Source organism: Equus quagga, chromosome 20 (genome assembly GCF_021613505.1).
Source record: "Equus quagga isolate Etosha38 chromosome 20, UCLA_HA_Equagga_1.0, whole genome shotgun sequence".
Taxonomy (NCBI): domain Eukaryota; kingdom Metazoa; phylum Chordata; class Mammalia; order Perissodactyla; family Equidae; genus Equus; species Equus quagga.
In genome coordinates this window covers 42,360,883-42,377,297 of record NC_060286.1, presented here as the reverse complement: position 1 = coordinate 42,377,297, position 16,415 = coordinate 42,360,883, and the positions used below count along the sequence as shown (strand labels likewise).

The 16,415-nt window shown below is 41.5% G+C and overlaps 1 protein-coding gene across 1 annotated transcript in view; it reads right to left on the bottom strand.

The window, feature by feature from the left end:
* WDR20 (WD repeat domain 20) overlaps positions 1–13,313 on the bottom strand; it is a 55,851-nt gene extending 42,538 nt beyond the window's left edge. The window contains 1 exon segment of the mRNA XM_046647218.1: positions 13,035–13,313. Coding sequence (XP_046503174.1) covers positions 13,035–13,283 — 249 coding nt within the window. The 5' untranslated portion in view covers positions 13,284–13,313.
* Between the last annotated feature and the right edge of the window lie 3,102 nt (positions 13,314–16,415).

Here is a 16,415-nt window from a genome sequence, read left to right as displayed (position 1 = left end):
TAGGCATCCTACATATAAAGTAGAGGAAGATGGGCATGGACGTTAGCTCAGGACCAGGCTTCCTCAGCAAAAAGAGAAGGACTGGTGGCAGATATCAGCTCAGGGCTAATCTTCCTCAAAAAAAAAAAAAAAAAAGTTTCATGACAAAGAGTGTTTCAATAAAGAGAAGATAATCAACTGTGTCAAATGCTGCTGACAGGTCAAGGAAGTTGTGTGCTGCACGATGTCCAATGGATGTGGCACAAAGAAGTGGAGTAACCAGTATCCTGGAGAAAATAGACCAGTGGGAGCCAAGGTCACATTGGAGCAGAAGGATAACTGTTTCTATCTGAATTAGTAATTTTGGAGCTGAAGCTGTTACAGCTGATGACAAGACCCAGAGTGTCACTACGGAGAGCATGCCAGAGGTGGACCAAAGAAGGTCACTGGGGGTGAACATGGAAGCTTAGAAACCAAGGAGCCAAGGTGCCTGATGGGTCATGTGGTGGACATGCAACTACCCAAGATGATGGCAGGAACTGGAGGGGAAAGGAAGGCTGTGAGGCCAGTGCCAAAGTCTTCAATGGGCAGAGGCAGCCAGGAAGTCATAATATGGCCGTGAGAAAGACAGCATGAGTCTAAGGACAAACGCTCCAAAGGAGGAGTGGCAAATGGACCTATGCCTAGTCTAGTGCTGTACTTTGCAGAGTAGCAGTCAGGACACTGCAAAGCCTTTCCAGCTCCACCTGCACCCCTCTCTCTGAGCTCCCTGCGAAACGCAAACTGCTGCCGCATCACGGAAAGCCCTGAGCATAACACCCACCATTTTTAATTAGCTGAGCTAATATTACCCCCAGTCTTGCTAGCTACATGTACACCTATTCCAAAATCAAGAGGGGAAAATAGACCAATGTAAGGACCTGTGCAATGCCTAGAATTAAGCAAAAAGAAGGACGAAGGGATGGGAAGGGAAGAGCGTGAGCACTTTTTTCCAAGACACCAGAATAAGGAAAATGTAGCTTCCAAACAAAGCTCACTCTAGGCAATCAAGACACTAGACAGCCTCCTGCTGGGTTAGTCCCGAAGAACTCTAACAGCACAAGATTCGAGGTTGTGACTAATTTCTAGGAGCCTCTCAATCAATGCAAAAGGGGCTGGCAAGCCTACCTCTGTAAGCTTTGCTAAGTAACACTCACCATATTTGGCTTGTGACAGGGAGTCTGAAAGATTATCTAATTTACTCAAGTAAATCCTTAGAGGACTATAAACTCAACCAATTCATTTATTTGCAATTGAACACAATGTGCCTACTACGTACAGGCACCGTGATAGATATGGATGAGTAAGATGGTTTCTGCCCCCAAGATTCATAGCCTAGTGGAGGAGCTGGAGAGTCAAACAAAAAATTTCAACGTTGTGTGAAAAGGCGGGAGGACATTCATAGTAGACAAAGAGCAAGAGCAAAGGAAAGGGGTTTTTAAACCACGCAGGAGTGCAATGCCGCCCAAGCCATGCTCAATGTGCCCACTACAGTGTATTGCATGCTTTACTGATCCATCTCACCGTGAGTTCTTCTCCAGAGCGCAAAACTGTGTCTATTAAGTCTGGGTCCCCAATACCTAACCCAGTCTAAGACTCTCAGTGTGGTGTGCACGTCTCGATTGCCTAGTGTCTATCTATATCTATTCTCCTGTTTGGAATCTACTCACACTGCAGCTCCAGACTGGGCTCCAGAGCAATAAGGGTATTGGATAATCCAATCCCCTTGCTAAAGGTGTGGGTTAGCCAAAACTCAGGTCAACCAGTGTATAATATTTCCTTGGCCACAGGAATAGGCTGGTAATCCAATTTGGGGCAATGAAAGAAGGTTTCCTGGGGGATTCTGTGAAACAATCTTCCTTATTCTTCTGAGAAAGTAACTAGAAGAGTTGTTCATTATTATCCTGGATACTGACTCTCATTCTGGTCCCTGTGCTACAGAAATGTGAAGCCTAGAACCTTTATCACCATTTTGCCACCTATGCCAGACTGACAAAGATGGAAAGCAGAACCAAGAGAATCTTGGCAAAACAGAGCTCGCACCCTGATCAAACCATGACTGAAGCCCACATTACTGCTGGAATTTTCAATGACATAACTCAATGCATCCCCTTTTAAACTAGTTTGAGTTGGGGGGTTCCTGTTAGCTGCAAAACAAAACATCCCTAATATTATAATATATTCAAGTTATGCTAAATCCTAAAAACCACTAGTAAATCACTGTCCACTAGCTCCTTTTACACACATTCCAATGTTTATCTCTTGCTTAACTTTGTTAAACTTGTTTTAAAGGTTTAAAACTTTGTTTTTAAACTTTGTTAAACTTAATTCTCAAATATTAAGACATAAATCTTTTAGTTCTTATTTAAGCCTTGGAGAATGGCAACTCGTTAACACACAATAAAACTGGGGCTCAAAATTACCTATAAAAATGTATAAAAGAAAATTTACAAATTTTATAAATTTAACTACAAAAAATATGAACATTCTTCAGGGCAAAAACAAACACACATACTCCTAAGCAAACTTACAAGACAGATGACAACCTGGCAAGAAAAAAAATCTGTAATTCATATCACAGACAGAGGGCTAATCTCCCTATTACATAAAGAGCTCCTTTTTTAAAAAAAAATCAACATGTCCAACAACCCAAAAGAAAAATGGGCAGGGGATATGAAATAGACAGTTCACAGAAAAAGAAAGACATTTTGCTCTTAATATAGAGAAAGATGTTCAACCTCACTTGTCACAAGGGAAAAACAATAAAAAAATTACACTAATTTCTCACCTATCAGAGCAAATGCAAAAGTGTGACGACACACTCTACTGGTGAGGCTGTGGTGAAACAGGCGCTCTCAAGTGGGAATACAAAACAGTACAACTCTCCCTATGGAGGGCAACTTGATTAATATCTATCAAAAATGTACATGAATTTACCATATGACCCAGTAGCACCTCCTATGGAAATAGTTCTAGATAAACCTCCCTATGTGCAAATTAATATACATGCAAAGTTATTCACTGCACCATTATTTGTAATTTAAAAAACAAAACAGAATGATCAAGTCATCTGGTTAAATAAATTATGGTAGGGGCTGGCCTGGTGGTGCAGCGGTTAAGTCCGCACGTTCCGCTTCAGTGGCCCGGGGTTTGCAGGTTCGGATCTCGGGTGTGGACATGGTACCACTTGTCAAGCCATGCTGTGGTAGGCGTCTCACATGTAAAGTAGAGGAAGATGGGCACAGATGTTAGCTCAGGGCCAGTCTTCCTCAGCAAAAAAGAGGAGGATTGGCGGCAGATGTTAGCTCAGGGCTAATCTTCCTCAAAAAAATAAAAATAAATAAATTATGGTACATCCACAGCATAGAGTATAAAGCAATTGTAAGAAAAAATGAAGATGCTCTCTATTTACTAATATGGAAAGATCTCCAATATATTTCATTAAACAGAAAAAAACAAAATGCAAAATACCATACATAGTAAACTCCCTCAATTCCTTCAAATCTCTGCTCCAATGTCATCTTATTCTCATAACAACAAAAGGATGAGTCAAACACAAATAAAATGATTATAGAGAGGAAGGGAACTGAGGGGGGAGGACAGAAATGGAAGCTAGACCTCTCTGAATATAAACCCTATTTTATAGTTCTGATGTTGGAACCGCATAAATGTTTTACATAATTAAACATTTACATAATTAAACACAAAATTAAATTTTGAAGTATAAAAGAACTCCACATATTAAACGTGTACAATTTGATGATGTGGACACATGCAAACATCCACGATACCATCACCACAATCAAGGTAACAGACAGATCCATCACCTCCCAGAGCTTCCATGTATCCCTTTGTTTTGTTTTTTTGTGGTAAGAACACTTCACGTGAGATCTTTCCTCTTAACAAATTTTGAGGTGCACAATACTGTATTGTTAACTATAGGCACTATGTCATACAGCAGATCTCTAGATTTATTCATCTAGCATAACTGAAACTTACACAAACTTAAATTTAAAAACAATCCCTCATGTTCTAAAACTGGATTATGGTAATAGTTGTGCAACTTGGTAAATTTACTAAAAATCATTGAATTGTACACTTAAAATAGATGGCAAGAAAGTACAATAATTTGACTGGAGTAAGTCTGAAGAGGCAGTGAAAGAATCAGAGAAAGCTGGCGAAGTCCAATGCTTCTCCAACATTCGTAAGCATGTGAATCACCAGGGACCCTCTTAGAATGTAGATTCTGATTCTGTAAGTGTGGAGTGGGGCTCAATTCTGCACTTCCAACAAGCTCCCGGATGACTACACTGATGGTGCTGGTCTGCAGACCACACTTTGAGGGTCCAGACATCTTAGACAACTAGAGGAGCTTTGCTCTAAGGAGTAGCTGAGAAATAGGGCAGTAGCTGCCCCAGGCAAAAGACCCACAGGGAGTGGGTGGGAGCCAGAAAGGATTTTTTCCCTCCTTTTTTTAAAACAGAAAATAACACATTTGCTGTAGGATGCAATTTAGCCCGAGTTAGAACTGAGAGCGTGTGCCGGGGGTTATGCTGATTAACCACAGCATTTAAGACAAGGGTATGCTGAAGAGAGTGGCAGTGTGGCAGGAGCTAAATCACTGAGAAACGGAGGTGACGAGGGCCCAAAGAGGGGTGCTTTTGATTCAATCTGATGACTGAGTCCTGAAAGAGGGTAATACACTAAGAGTCCCAAAGGAGGATAAAGTACTAATGCAGTACATTACCTCAGAAGTAGCACCAAAAGAAAGAAAATGCCTTAAAAAAAAAATCTTTTTAAAAATCACACTAAGAGTTCTGGAAGCTAGGATATAACCAACATTTAAATGATCACCACTAAGGAAGATAACCCTATCCTCCCAAACCTCGCAGAAGCTTCAACCCTCACAATGCAGCTCATGAGTCCAGAAGCAGCCATCAAATGCCATATCCTTAGGCCTTGGGTTCTGCTTCTCTTGTTTAGAATCCCCTCCCGCTTCAGCCCACTCACTCATCAGGATTCAGTTCAAATGCGACCTTGTGAAAGCCTCCCTAAGTTCTCACTGCAATCGAGACAAACGTTCCATCGCAGTCATCTACTATCCGGACTTAATGGGCAAAGAATCTTGCAGAGTAGTTCTCGCATCCCTCCCTCTATCGGGGAGCAAGGGCAAAACAATGATCGGGAAGAAAAGGAAAAGAAGCGCACGGCATGGCCAACTTAGAATTCTAGGTAATTAACTGCTGAGTAAAAAACCACCACAAGTACCAGAGACCTCTTCAAGAAACTAAAAGTTTCCCTTAACAGGACAGAAGAAACCAGTTACCTTCCTTACATTCAGCCACACATATGACACTAAAGAAGGCAAGCCAAGACTTAGTTAAATCAGGGCACTTATACTTTCTGTGCCATGGACTCCTTCTCACAATATTTTTAAATACAAAAGATTACAAAAGAGATCAGTTATATTAAAATAGTTGTACTAAAACAAATTCAGGATTTTTAAAAGTTTATCTCACATTGAATAACAAGCTCTAACAGCAGATCCACTAACTACTGTAATCTCAAAGTAGTGATGAGTGTAAATGATATCTGATATGGCTGCAACAACCATAACATGACAGGCAAACATCTGTGATTTTCACTGGTAAAGTCACAGGTCTGTTACTACTGTGATTTGTTGCCAATATTCATCAATAAAGGACACGTTAAAATTCAGTTAGAGGTTGTAAAAATAAAGATGTAAACTACTTTTCCCCATCTAGGTTGACATACCCCCTAAATTCTATTCAGATTAAGAAGCCCTAATGAGCGAATACTGTCTAAAACAGCAGACACTGTCTGTACATCTCACCACTATTTACTCGTCCATCTCATTGCTAGAGTATAGGCACTTTAGCCAGGGACTATATCTTATTTCTCTTTGGGTCTACAGGTCCAATAAAAGTTAATTGGATGAATAAGCCATTTATGATTCCACTGGACTGTGAACTCCTTGATGGTAGAGATTCTGTCTCAACAACAACATAGAGCAGGCCCTCAATAAATCTTGATAGAATGAATGAGTGTGTGAATATCTTGCCTCCATGGTTAGATGATAATCCTCTCAAGGTCAGGGATCATATCTCATACTTGTTGATTTCCCATAGTCTAGTACACTGCTTTTCACACAAAACCACTCAAATATTTATTAAATGAAACATTAAGATAAGACAGAGCCTCTGAAAAGAAGATCAAAGTAGAGAACGAGCACCTGTATCGGTTATGCTGTAGCAGGAAAAAAAAGCACAGCACAGCAGTGAGCTGGTTGTGAACCAACCAAAGGAGAAAGAGCTTCAGGTCACAGGGATAATCCACAGTGTGGTCACTTGAGAATATGTTAAAGTATTCCTATTCTTACTTTTAAAATATAAAAACCTTATAAATTCCTTCCTCATGAATGATTCTTGCTTCTTTCATATAACATCTATAGTTTCAAGTACATTTTCCAACTGCTACAAAATAAGATAAAGTGTAGTACAGATTGACTTGGCTGCTTTTAGTACAATATACCCTACTTTTTAAAAATCCATATTACAAAATAGAACTAACAATGCAAAACATTATTCAACTTACAAATTACCAATTGCCAGAGAAGCTGTGAAGTTGAGAAAAATGCTAAAAGAGCAAATGCCAAATAAAGCTCAATCAGAAATGAAGATAAAGCATTTCTGAAATTAGAAATATAAGGCTACATGTTTTAAAATTTATAAAACTGTGATTTGTACATATTTTGGGTCAAATCATCTATTTGAAATCCAACTCAATATTCTTTTCCTACTAGGCAGAGAAATAATCCTCTATTCACCTTCACTCCTTAATTCCACTTGATACTTGTATAGTTTAATGCTGTGTGCAGAGCACACAGCTTCTGCTTTCTATTACAATTATCAGAACAAAAATACAGCTCCTTACAACCAGGAAGCGTCCTAATGCACCTTCCCATCACCCACAATAGACAGCAATGCCTTGCACAGAACAGTTCTGCAATAAACACTTGATGAATGAAGATTATTTTTTTTAAAGTAAGACATACCTCATATTCTATTATAAAAAATAGATGCCAAATGTTCAGAGAATAAGATAACTTGTCACTGATATTCTCAGATAATTTTAAATGTCCTGAAAATGAAAAGTGAGAATGTCTACCAATTAGATTTCTATTTTTGATGTCTACTCCTAAATAACCAAGGAAAACCACATTTCATATTTCTGCACAAATAAGCCTCACTGAAATATAAATAAAATTGTTCTCTAAGACATCAAATACCAGACTAGAAAAATCTTCACATTTATTTTTAAAACAAGGTTCTTTAGGCATATAGCCAAACTAGTTAGTGACAAAATCCACTATGTTTTGATTATTGCTCAAGTTTTCTACCAAAGCACAATAAATACTTAAATAAATTAAGTCATCAGAGTAACTCAATGATGATAAATATAGGTGACAAGTTTCTTGAAGGCAGACACTCTGTCTGCACTAAGCATCTAGAACAGTACCTCATATCTGGCAGGTATGTCCCATAAATACTTGCTGAAAGAATGACATTCATGACTATCTCATGGATTTCACTGACATATTCTGGGAGTTTCTTACCATTGCTCATATCCACTGGCAGAGCCTTTGAAAATCTCATCACCATTCTCCTCTTCAAGGTCAAGAGAACAAAGGTGTTATATGAAAGTTTCTCGGGCCTGCTTTAAGTGATAAATTAAGATGCTTTCCCCTCAGTATATAAGATTCTATAGTTAAATAAATAAATCTTTATCAATATTTCCTAAGCCATTAGGTATCCCTCAATGGAAAAAAAATACAGGTTTCCACTCAATTCCACATGTGCCCTACTAAATTAAGTACAAAAGTTCTCAAAGTAAATTTGATATAAAAACTTCTAGACTTCCAAGCCTCTTTCTAAACTATAAATGGGAAGCAAAGAGGTGTGAAAATCACAAATGGGGAGAAGGGTGTAAACATGACCTTCTCTGGAGAAGTCCAGTATCTAAAACTAGTCTGAAGGAAAAAATCATTAAAGAGCATCTCGCTCCCCTCTCCACACAAAGCATGAGTCCCTCAGTCACCAACAGGTAGGCCGACAGTCTGACAAAGAGACAGAACATTTCCCGTCCAGCATGCTCATCCTCTCCCGAGTCAATCCACTACTTTCCCAGATAACTCTGGCTCTAAAAATATTTTAGCTGTTACTAACTGACTCTTCTTCTGGCCCCAGCTTCATCTCAACATGGTGAGTACAAAGCTTTTTCTAGCATAAAGACCTAGAATCACAATCTTTTCAGCTTGCTTTCACAACACACCCCACTCTTCCCAATTGCCACTCAAGAAGCAGGAAGTAAGTCCAGGACAAGAATACATCTTCCCAATAGAAAGATACATTTATTTTCATTAAAAAATTATCGAGAGTCAGCCCTGATGGCCTAGTGGTTAAAGTTTAGCACACTCCACTTTGGTGGCCCGCGTTTGATTCCTGGACGCAGAACTATACCACTTGTCTGTCACAGCCATGCTGTGGCAGTGGCTCACATAGAAGAACCAGAAGAACTTACAACTATACACAGCTTTGTACTGGGGCTTTGGGGGGGCGGGGGGAGAAGAAAAAAGGAGGAAGTTTGGCAATTTTAGCTTAGGGTGAATCTTCCCCTGCAAAAAAGAAAAAAAAAAAAACCTCTCAAAATAGTTAATTTAAAAAAACTGTTATTGACACACAATCACATAACCTTGAAAAGGCCTTGGAAGCCATCTACATCTACTTCCCACCTATTGTATGAATTACTTCGATAACATCTCTGGGCAGTATATTTATGACCTGGAATCTTAAGATGGGGGGCGGAGAGTTCTTTAGCTTGAATGTTAGGTAACTCTGAGCACAGTTTTAAAAAGCTGTTCGTTAGTACATAGGTCCGGGAGGTAACACTGGTTAAGAGAAGCAGATCAAAAGTAAACTGCACCATTTGGTTACTTTCCATTACCTCATTGTCTCTTGCTACACAATTTCCCAATTGTTAGAACGCTAACTTTGGTACCTTCTAAAAATAATTTTAAATGCCTTTAAAAAGATGTGAGCTACTAAAAGTACCGGTTACTTTTGGGCCCAAAATTGAGTATGTTTTTCAGCTTCTAAAGATCTTTTAAAGTATGACATAGAGGGACGTGGGCGCTTTATTTGGTCATTCACACAACAAATAAACAGTAAGGGCCTACTCCATGCTGGACACTGTGCTGGACACTAGGAAGACAGAGAAAGCAGAAAAGAAAAGTTCCTATCCTAAGGGAGTTTTCTTTATAGAAGAGACAGATTATCACCCAGAGAATTACAAATTGAGAAAAGTGCTAGAAAGGCAAAGTACAGGATGCTATGAGAACGTGTAATGGGGAAAACTGATCTAGCCTGGGGATTCAAAGAAGGATTTGCTGAGGAAGTAACGTTTAAGCTGAGACATGAATGGTGGCAATTCACATTTACGTAAAAACAGATTTCCATAAAATGGAAGGGTTGATCCAATAAGCCCAGTTAGCTTTAGAATCTTTATCCTAAAATAGCCTCTTGTTTAAAAAGAGGGAAACACAGCATGCTAAAAGGAGGTTTGAGAACTCGCAGTTCCAGGTTCTTTGGGGGGGGACAGGGTCTCACTCATCTTTGGACAGTGCACATCGCCTTGCCCAGCATAATTATCACCACGGCAGTCACTCCAATCTTTGTTGAAATGATTGGTGTCAGCATTAAATCAAAGTTCATATTATCTTTAGTTAAGCAAAATAAATTCACAAAACTATGTCTCCTCACACAAGAAACCCCATTCTGAACTTCAATTATGAAAAGATGCTTTCATCTACTTCACAGGATTGTTATCAAGATTCAATGAGATAATACATTACTAAAGGCCGGGGTAAATTCTGAAGTGCTTGCAAGTACATGGTATCAGTGTGACCAAAAAGCTTGATCAGCCTCTTCTCACTAAGACAGCTACTTTAGATTCAGCTGTGTTTCATTTTCCTTACCACAAGAAAAACACTGTAACAGAGGTTTGCACAGCCTCTCCAGCTTGGTTTTCTCCTAGGGAGGGAAACTGCATAAACTCTAAGGTCCCTTCCAGCTCTAGAAACTGACCTGTAAATGCTATAAAAGGGCCAAGACTACACTCCTCAGCTTAGATTTTAGACTACCTCCTCATCCGCTCCATTTCCTCAGGACTTCTTTCAGGAATGGCAGCACACAGTTCATGATTTAAATTTTTTAACAGACCTATTTTCCACTCAATTTACACTCAGATTTAAGTTGAATGTATTCATCCAAATTAGACCTTCTAAATGATCCGAATAATTGTAAAACTTTATATGTCCCAAAGAAAAAACGGAAAGAAAAAAAACAGTCAAAATGACCAACAATCAAAAACAGATTTATAATTCCTAATCCCTTTCAGATTCCTAATCCTTTTCAGATTAAGAAAAATTATTTTCTGTATTTTAAAATCAGTAAATAGAGTCACAAAAACAATCACCATTACTCAGAAATAACAATAAATAAATGCAAACTCATTCATGTAAAAGAAAATTTTTTAAAAATTACATTGGCTAGAAGAGTTGAAATGTCCACCATATGATGCAAATGTATTTACAAGATATTACCACATGAAAATGAAATTTTACCAAAAAAGTTAGTGTTCAAATAAACGATGCAGCTAAAGGCAAATTTACATGTTTAATTTGTCTTGTTTAAAATAATTTTTTTAGTGCAGTTCTGAAAAGCTCTCCTAGTTTTACCCTTCACTGAATAGTAGCCTACTAAAAGAGAACACTATTATGATACTTCCAGGCAAGAGACAGGTTTTTAGGATACATACCAGGGCTACCAGATCCACATAAGGTTTGCCACTAGAATGCTTCAAAGTAATATGCTTTCAAGGAGCCCTTTTTAAAAAAAAGGTAATGCCTATGCTAGTAATTGCTAATAAATTTGGTTTTTAAGCACTTTTCAAATTTTTATATAAATAAATTTTAATAGCTTAAAATTCTAAACTTATTTCCAGAGAAAAAGCTAATCCTTTCAGTCCTAGTATGAATGTCAAGATAGCAGCTTCCTGTTTGACACTTATTCTTAGTGCTTATTTTAACTATATTTTACATCTACTGAGTGTTTCAGGACGTTAAAGTCCATTACGGTCATTATACCATAAATTACAAAGTGTACACTGCAATAGTCTCTTTTTAAAGAGATGCAGGGGCCTGCCCGGTGGCTCAGTGGTTAAGTTCACACATTCCACTTCAGCGGGCCCGCCCGGTTCGCCCACCGGGATCCCAGGTGCAGACCTACACACCGCTTACCAAGCCATGCTGAGGCAGGCGTCCCACATATAAAAACAGGGGAAGATGGGCACGGATGTTAGCGCAGGGCCAATCTTCCTCAGCAAAAAGAGGAGTATTAGAATTTGTTAGCTTAGGGCTAATCTTCTTCAAAAAATAAATAAAAAGAAAAAATCATGGGCAGAGGAAAAAATAAATACATAAAAATAAAGAGGTGCAGATGGAAGTTAAATAATCCGTCCAAGGTCACCCAACAAGTCAGTGACAAAGTGGGAGTAGTCTAAAACTTCAGCTCCTAGACTACTAACCACTTCACACTTTCCCAATTCCGAAGGAAAAAAAATAAAGTCAAGCGATTTATTTTCAGTAAGAGCACACCTCAAACACAGTAGCACACTTAGCATAAACACTAACAAAAAACATTCACCTTGAACAAATGAGACAACTTGCTACATTTAGATACCACTGCCACACCCTTAGTTCTTGTAACCAAGCAACTCTACTGGAACTGGATATATGAAATCCTAGAATGTTCACTCTTCGCTACATACAACTATTTTCACACTAATGAGACATTTATAAGTTAATTTGTTACCGCCTCTTCCCATGCCTAGGTGCTGTGGGGTGCATTAATTTCCTGACTCTTCCAACAGTCAAGTCAAGGACCACTTATCTCAAATGTAAGCAGTTCTCAATGAGAACTAAGTTACGTAGCCAACGAAAGAAAACTCTAACAAATTGCTGCTTTTAAAGAGATATTTTTAAAGGATGATTACATGCTTCACAGAATTGCTGTTAAGTCGCCCGCAAAGAAGGATGGTTCTCGTAAAGCAGCTTTTAAGGCATATCCCTCCCTGTTCGGGACACAGTCAGACTTGTTGGACAAGACTGACCTGGGCACGCTCACAGAAAACCCCTCTCTGAAACCAGCTTAGTTCACTGAAAGCATCATTTCGACCTCCCAAGTGTAGCACACAGCCCTTCCCATACTATAAGGGACAAGATGACCCTCTTTAACAATCTCTCAGGAGAAGGTTCCCTCGGCGGAAACAGTGACAGCCATCCTCCCTCGGATGTTTTTGGAAATAGAAAGTGTTAACACCAGAGGAGAGGCTCCTAGAAGTGTCAGTGCGGCAGCAGGTGGAGTAGCCCTTGGTGCCGACCAGGTCCTTTCTGACCTAGTCTCAGGTCCTCCGCTTCCCAGCCCCGGTTCCGCCTTATAGACCTTCCCAAGCCGCCCCGCGCCCCTGTTCTCCAACCCAGAGCGAGACTCTCAACCCTCCCGGGAGGCGAGGCTGTCTCCGCAGACAAGACGGCCACCCCACCTCTTCCGGGGACTCGCAGGCCCGCTCCCTGGCCGTGTCAGAGCCTGACGGACCCTGCCGGAGACGAGGCAGCCAGCCCCTGCCAGGGCCTCCCAGCCGGAACCCCGCACTCCACGGTCCCTTCCCACCGCCCCCACCCCTTCGAAACACCACCGCCACCACCCTCCTCACTCCTGAATCCCCCTTCCTCAGGAGCACCCCAGTGGAGTTACCGGCCCACTCAAAAGTAAGAGCGACGGCCACCCCCATCGGTCACCCTGGCCCCCGCTGTCACCGCCCTGCTCCCGGCCTCTGCCAGCGCCGCTGGCGGGCCCCGGTGACGCCCGGGTCGGTACCTTGCGGACCCCCTTGTAGATATAGAAGTAGAGCTCCCGGCCCACATTGAAGCAGAGGCGGTCGCCGTTGCCAGACTGGTCGTTGAGGTTTACGAAGGAGACGCGGACAGGGTTGGATCCCTGCGAGTTGAAGGGCACCCGGTTGGGCCGGCTGTACTCTGAGTGCGGCAGCAGCTTGTACAGACCTTCCCGGGTGGTGAATTGGGTCTTAATCTCGTTCATCTCCTTCCCTCCTCCCTCCGTCGCCATCTTGGAAAGCAGCGTTCATCCTGCCCTAAGTGCCCGGATCACGCCCACCGCGCAGGCGCTGTCCCGGGCTCTCGCTCTCCCCCCCCGCCTCTTCTTCCTGGCCCCTCCCACCCGCGAGCCGGCCCGGCGGGGGCCGGCCGAGGGGACGGGGCGGGCTTGTTTACGGCCCGACTGCGCACGCGTGCTCACCTGGCGCGCTCCGCGTGGAGGGGCGTCCGCCGGCTCCTCCCCCGGGCGAGGCCTCGGGGCGGCCCCGCTGCGGCGCCAGTGATCCACGCCCGGCCTGAAGGTGGGCTACCAGGGCCGAGAGGGAAAGGGGACGCCGCGGCGGGGCTGCGGTGCGGAGCGCCGAGGTGAGTTCGGGGCGGCCTCCTCAGCTGCCTCTGGCTCTGCCCTGAGGGACCTCGGGACACTAAGGAGCGGAGAGAGGGAGCCGCCGTGGCCGCCACCCCATTCGGGCCAGCACGTGGGGTACTGCGAGTGGAGCGCCGGAGCCCCAAGGTTCTGCCTTTGGGAGAGGGCGGTTCCCCGCCCCCGGGACCTCCCCTCGGCCTCCCTGCACCACCGTCCGGATGCCCGGGTCGGGAAGCCCCTCTGCGTCCCCCGAGTCGGTTTCTGAGACGGTACCGAAGAACCCCAATTTTCCGCCTCACCGTCGATTTTTTAGGCGGGGTGTGGAAGAGGGGTGTGTAGAGATACACAGCATATGTATTTGCGAGTCGCGTATCTGACTGAATACCTGTCTATAGTGAGCGTTGGCTAATTTTAAGGAAAGCAGGTTTGTTGGCACTTCTGTTTCTTGTTTGTCTTTACCAGGTGTTTAGAGAAAAGGGGAGGGGCGGGGCAGGGAATGGCTTTGGGAACCGGAGAGTGAATCTCAGCAGGATTCACTTGTCTTGCTCAATAGTTTGAGCTCTTGACAAAGTTAGAGGCCATTGATTTAAAAAAAAAAAAAAAAAAGGCTCAAGTGAAATCTGCGAAATTGTTTACCAGGCATAGTTGTGTGCATATACTGTACTAGGTCTGGATGTGTAAGGACCGGCCCGCGTGTTGAAGTAAGGTTAAACCATCACCATTTTATACCTGGGTTTCTTGGCATGTTGCACTAGAATAAGAAGGTGTCTAAAGTGACAGAAACATTGTGATAGAATTCCAGGAGGGGAAAGCCAACATTTGTTACACCAAGAATGAGCTATTCCTTTAAGTTCTGATCATAGCTGGAGGCTCACAAAAGAAGTGGATGGAGGTACGCTCTAAAGTAAGAGGAGTCTGAATCATAAGTGTCTATGTATTAGAAAGAAGTAGATGCCAGTGGAAACTGTGCCAGTGATGTAATAATGCATTTGACACTAACATCCTGTATGTTTTATACATGTTGGCAGAAAACCACTGGAGGAGAATCCTACTTAATTCATAGATCCTTAAAATAATTAAAGTTTTTTGTTACAGTTGTCTTGATGTTATCTGCCTATCCCTAAAAGGCAAATAGATATCAGAAGTCGTTTAAAATACCAGGATGTGTTATATGGTCACCATGGATTTACCCCAATTTCCTATAACTGTTATTTTACATTGAAAATATGTATTTATAATGATCAGCTTGAAGCATAGTGACATCCTGAATCACCTAAAAATAATTCAGCTGTGTTTCCTAGTTGTCAGCAGGGAAGAAAGCATAATAATACTTTCTGGAGAAAAAAAACTCAGCAAGCAAAAATTAAAACAAAAATATTTTATTAGCCCTCAATTAACCACAACTTTAAATTACCCATAATACCTGTATGCCTCGGGCATTCTATTAAGGTTTATTCTGTATAAATTCAGCATATTTTATTGTGATCACAATAATGATAGGCTGTTTACTTTGTCCCATCCAAAGCCTTTAAATAATCTCTATTCTTAATACTTTTTCTCTTGTAGTTTTTTTCCCTCCACACTCAAGGATTCAATAAATAACACCCAAATTTATATAACTGAGCCTGACCTAAAGTTCATTTCTGATTTTCAGTTTCAAACCAGGCATTTCTAAATGTATTCAAAGGGACTGGCCCCATGGCGTAGTGGTTAACTTTAGTGTGCTCCACTTCAGCAGCCCAGGTTCGCAGCTTTGGATCCCAGGTACGTACCTACACCACCTGTCAGCCATGCTGTGGCAGCAACCCACATATAAAATAGAGGAAGATTGGCAACAGATGTTAGCTCAGAGGCAATCTTCCTCAGCAAAAAAACAAAAAAAAAAGCTGTGGGACAATTCAAGATGGCTAATAAAGGGGTAACTGGAGGCCCTGAAAGGAGAGAGAGTGTGGGAGAACTATTTGAAGAAATAATGGCCAAAAACATTCCAGATTTGAGGAAGACTGTAAACTCAAAGATTCAAGAAGCTCAACAAACCTCAAGGACAAGAAACATGAAAAGTACACCAAGGGACATCATAATCAGATTTCTCAAAATCAGTAATAAAAAGAAAATCTTAAAAGCAGCCAGAGAAAAAAGACATGTTACATACAGAGAAACAAAGATGACCTCAGACTTCTGATTGAAAACAATGGAACATGGGCCGGCCCCATGGCCAAGTGGTTAAGTTCATGCGCTCTGCTTCAGCAGCCCAGGGTTTGGATCCTGGGCGAGGACATGACACTGCTCATTAGGCCATGTTGAAGTGGCGTCCCACATGCCACAACTAGAAGGACCCACAACTAAAATATACAACTATGTACTGGGGGGGATTTGGGGAGGAAAAAAAAAGCAGAAAGAAAAAGCTTGGCAACAGTTGTTAGCTCAGGTGCCAATCTTTTAAAAAAAAGAAAACAATAGAACAACTTATTTAGAAGAAGTGAAAGAAAAAACTGTTGACCTAGAATTCTATAACAGCAAAAAGTATGAATTCAGACAAACAAAAGCTGAAAGAATTCATCACCAGCAGATCTGCATTACAAAAACAAAAATAGATTCATACCTCAAATTCATCAGTCTCTAAACCTTATCAGTTCCCTTCCCGTTTCTTCAGACTTGAAGCACTATATAATGGCTTCATGAATGATTTTATTAATTTCACTTTTTTCTCAACTTTCTTCCTATAAACAACTACCAGATTAATTTTCTTAAAACAGTGCTTTGGATCTTACATTCTCT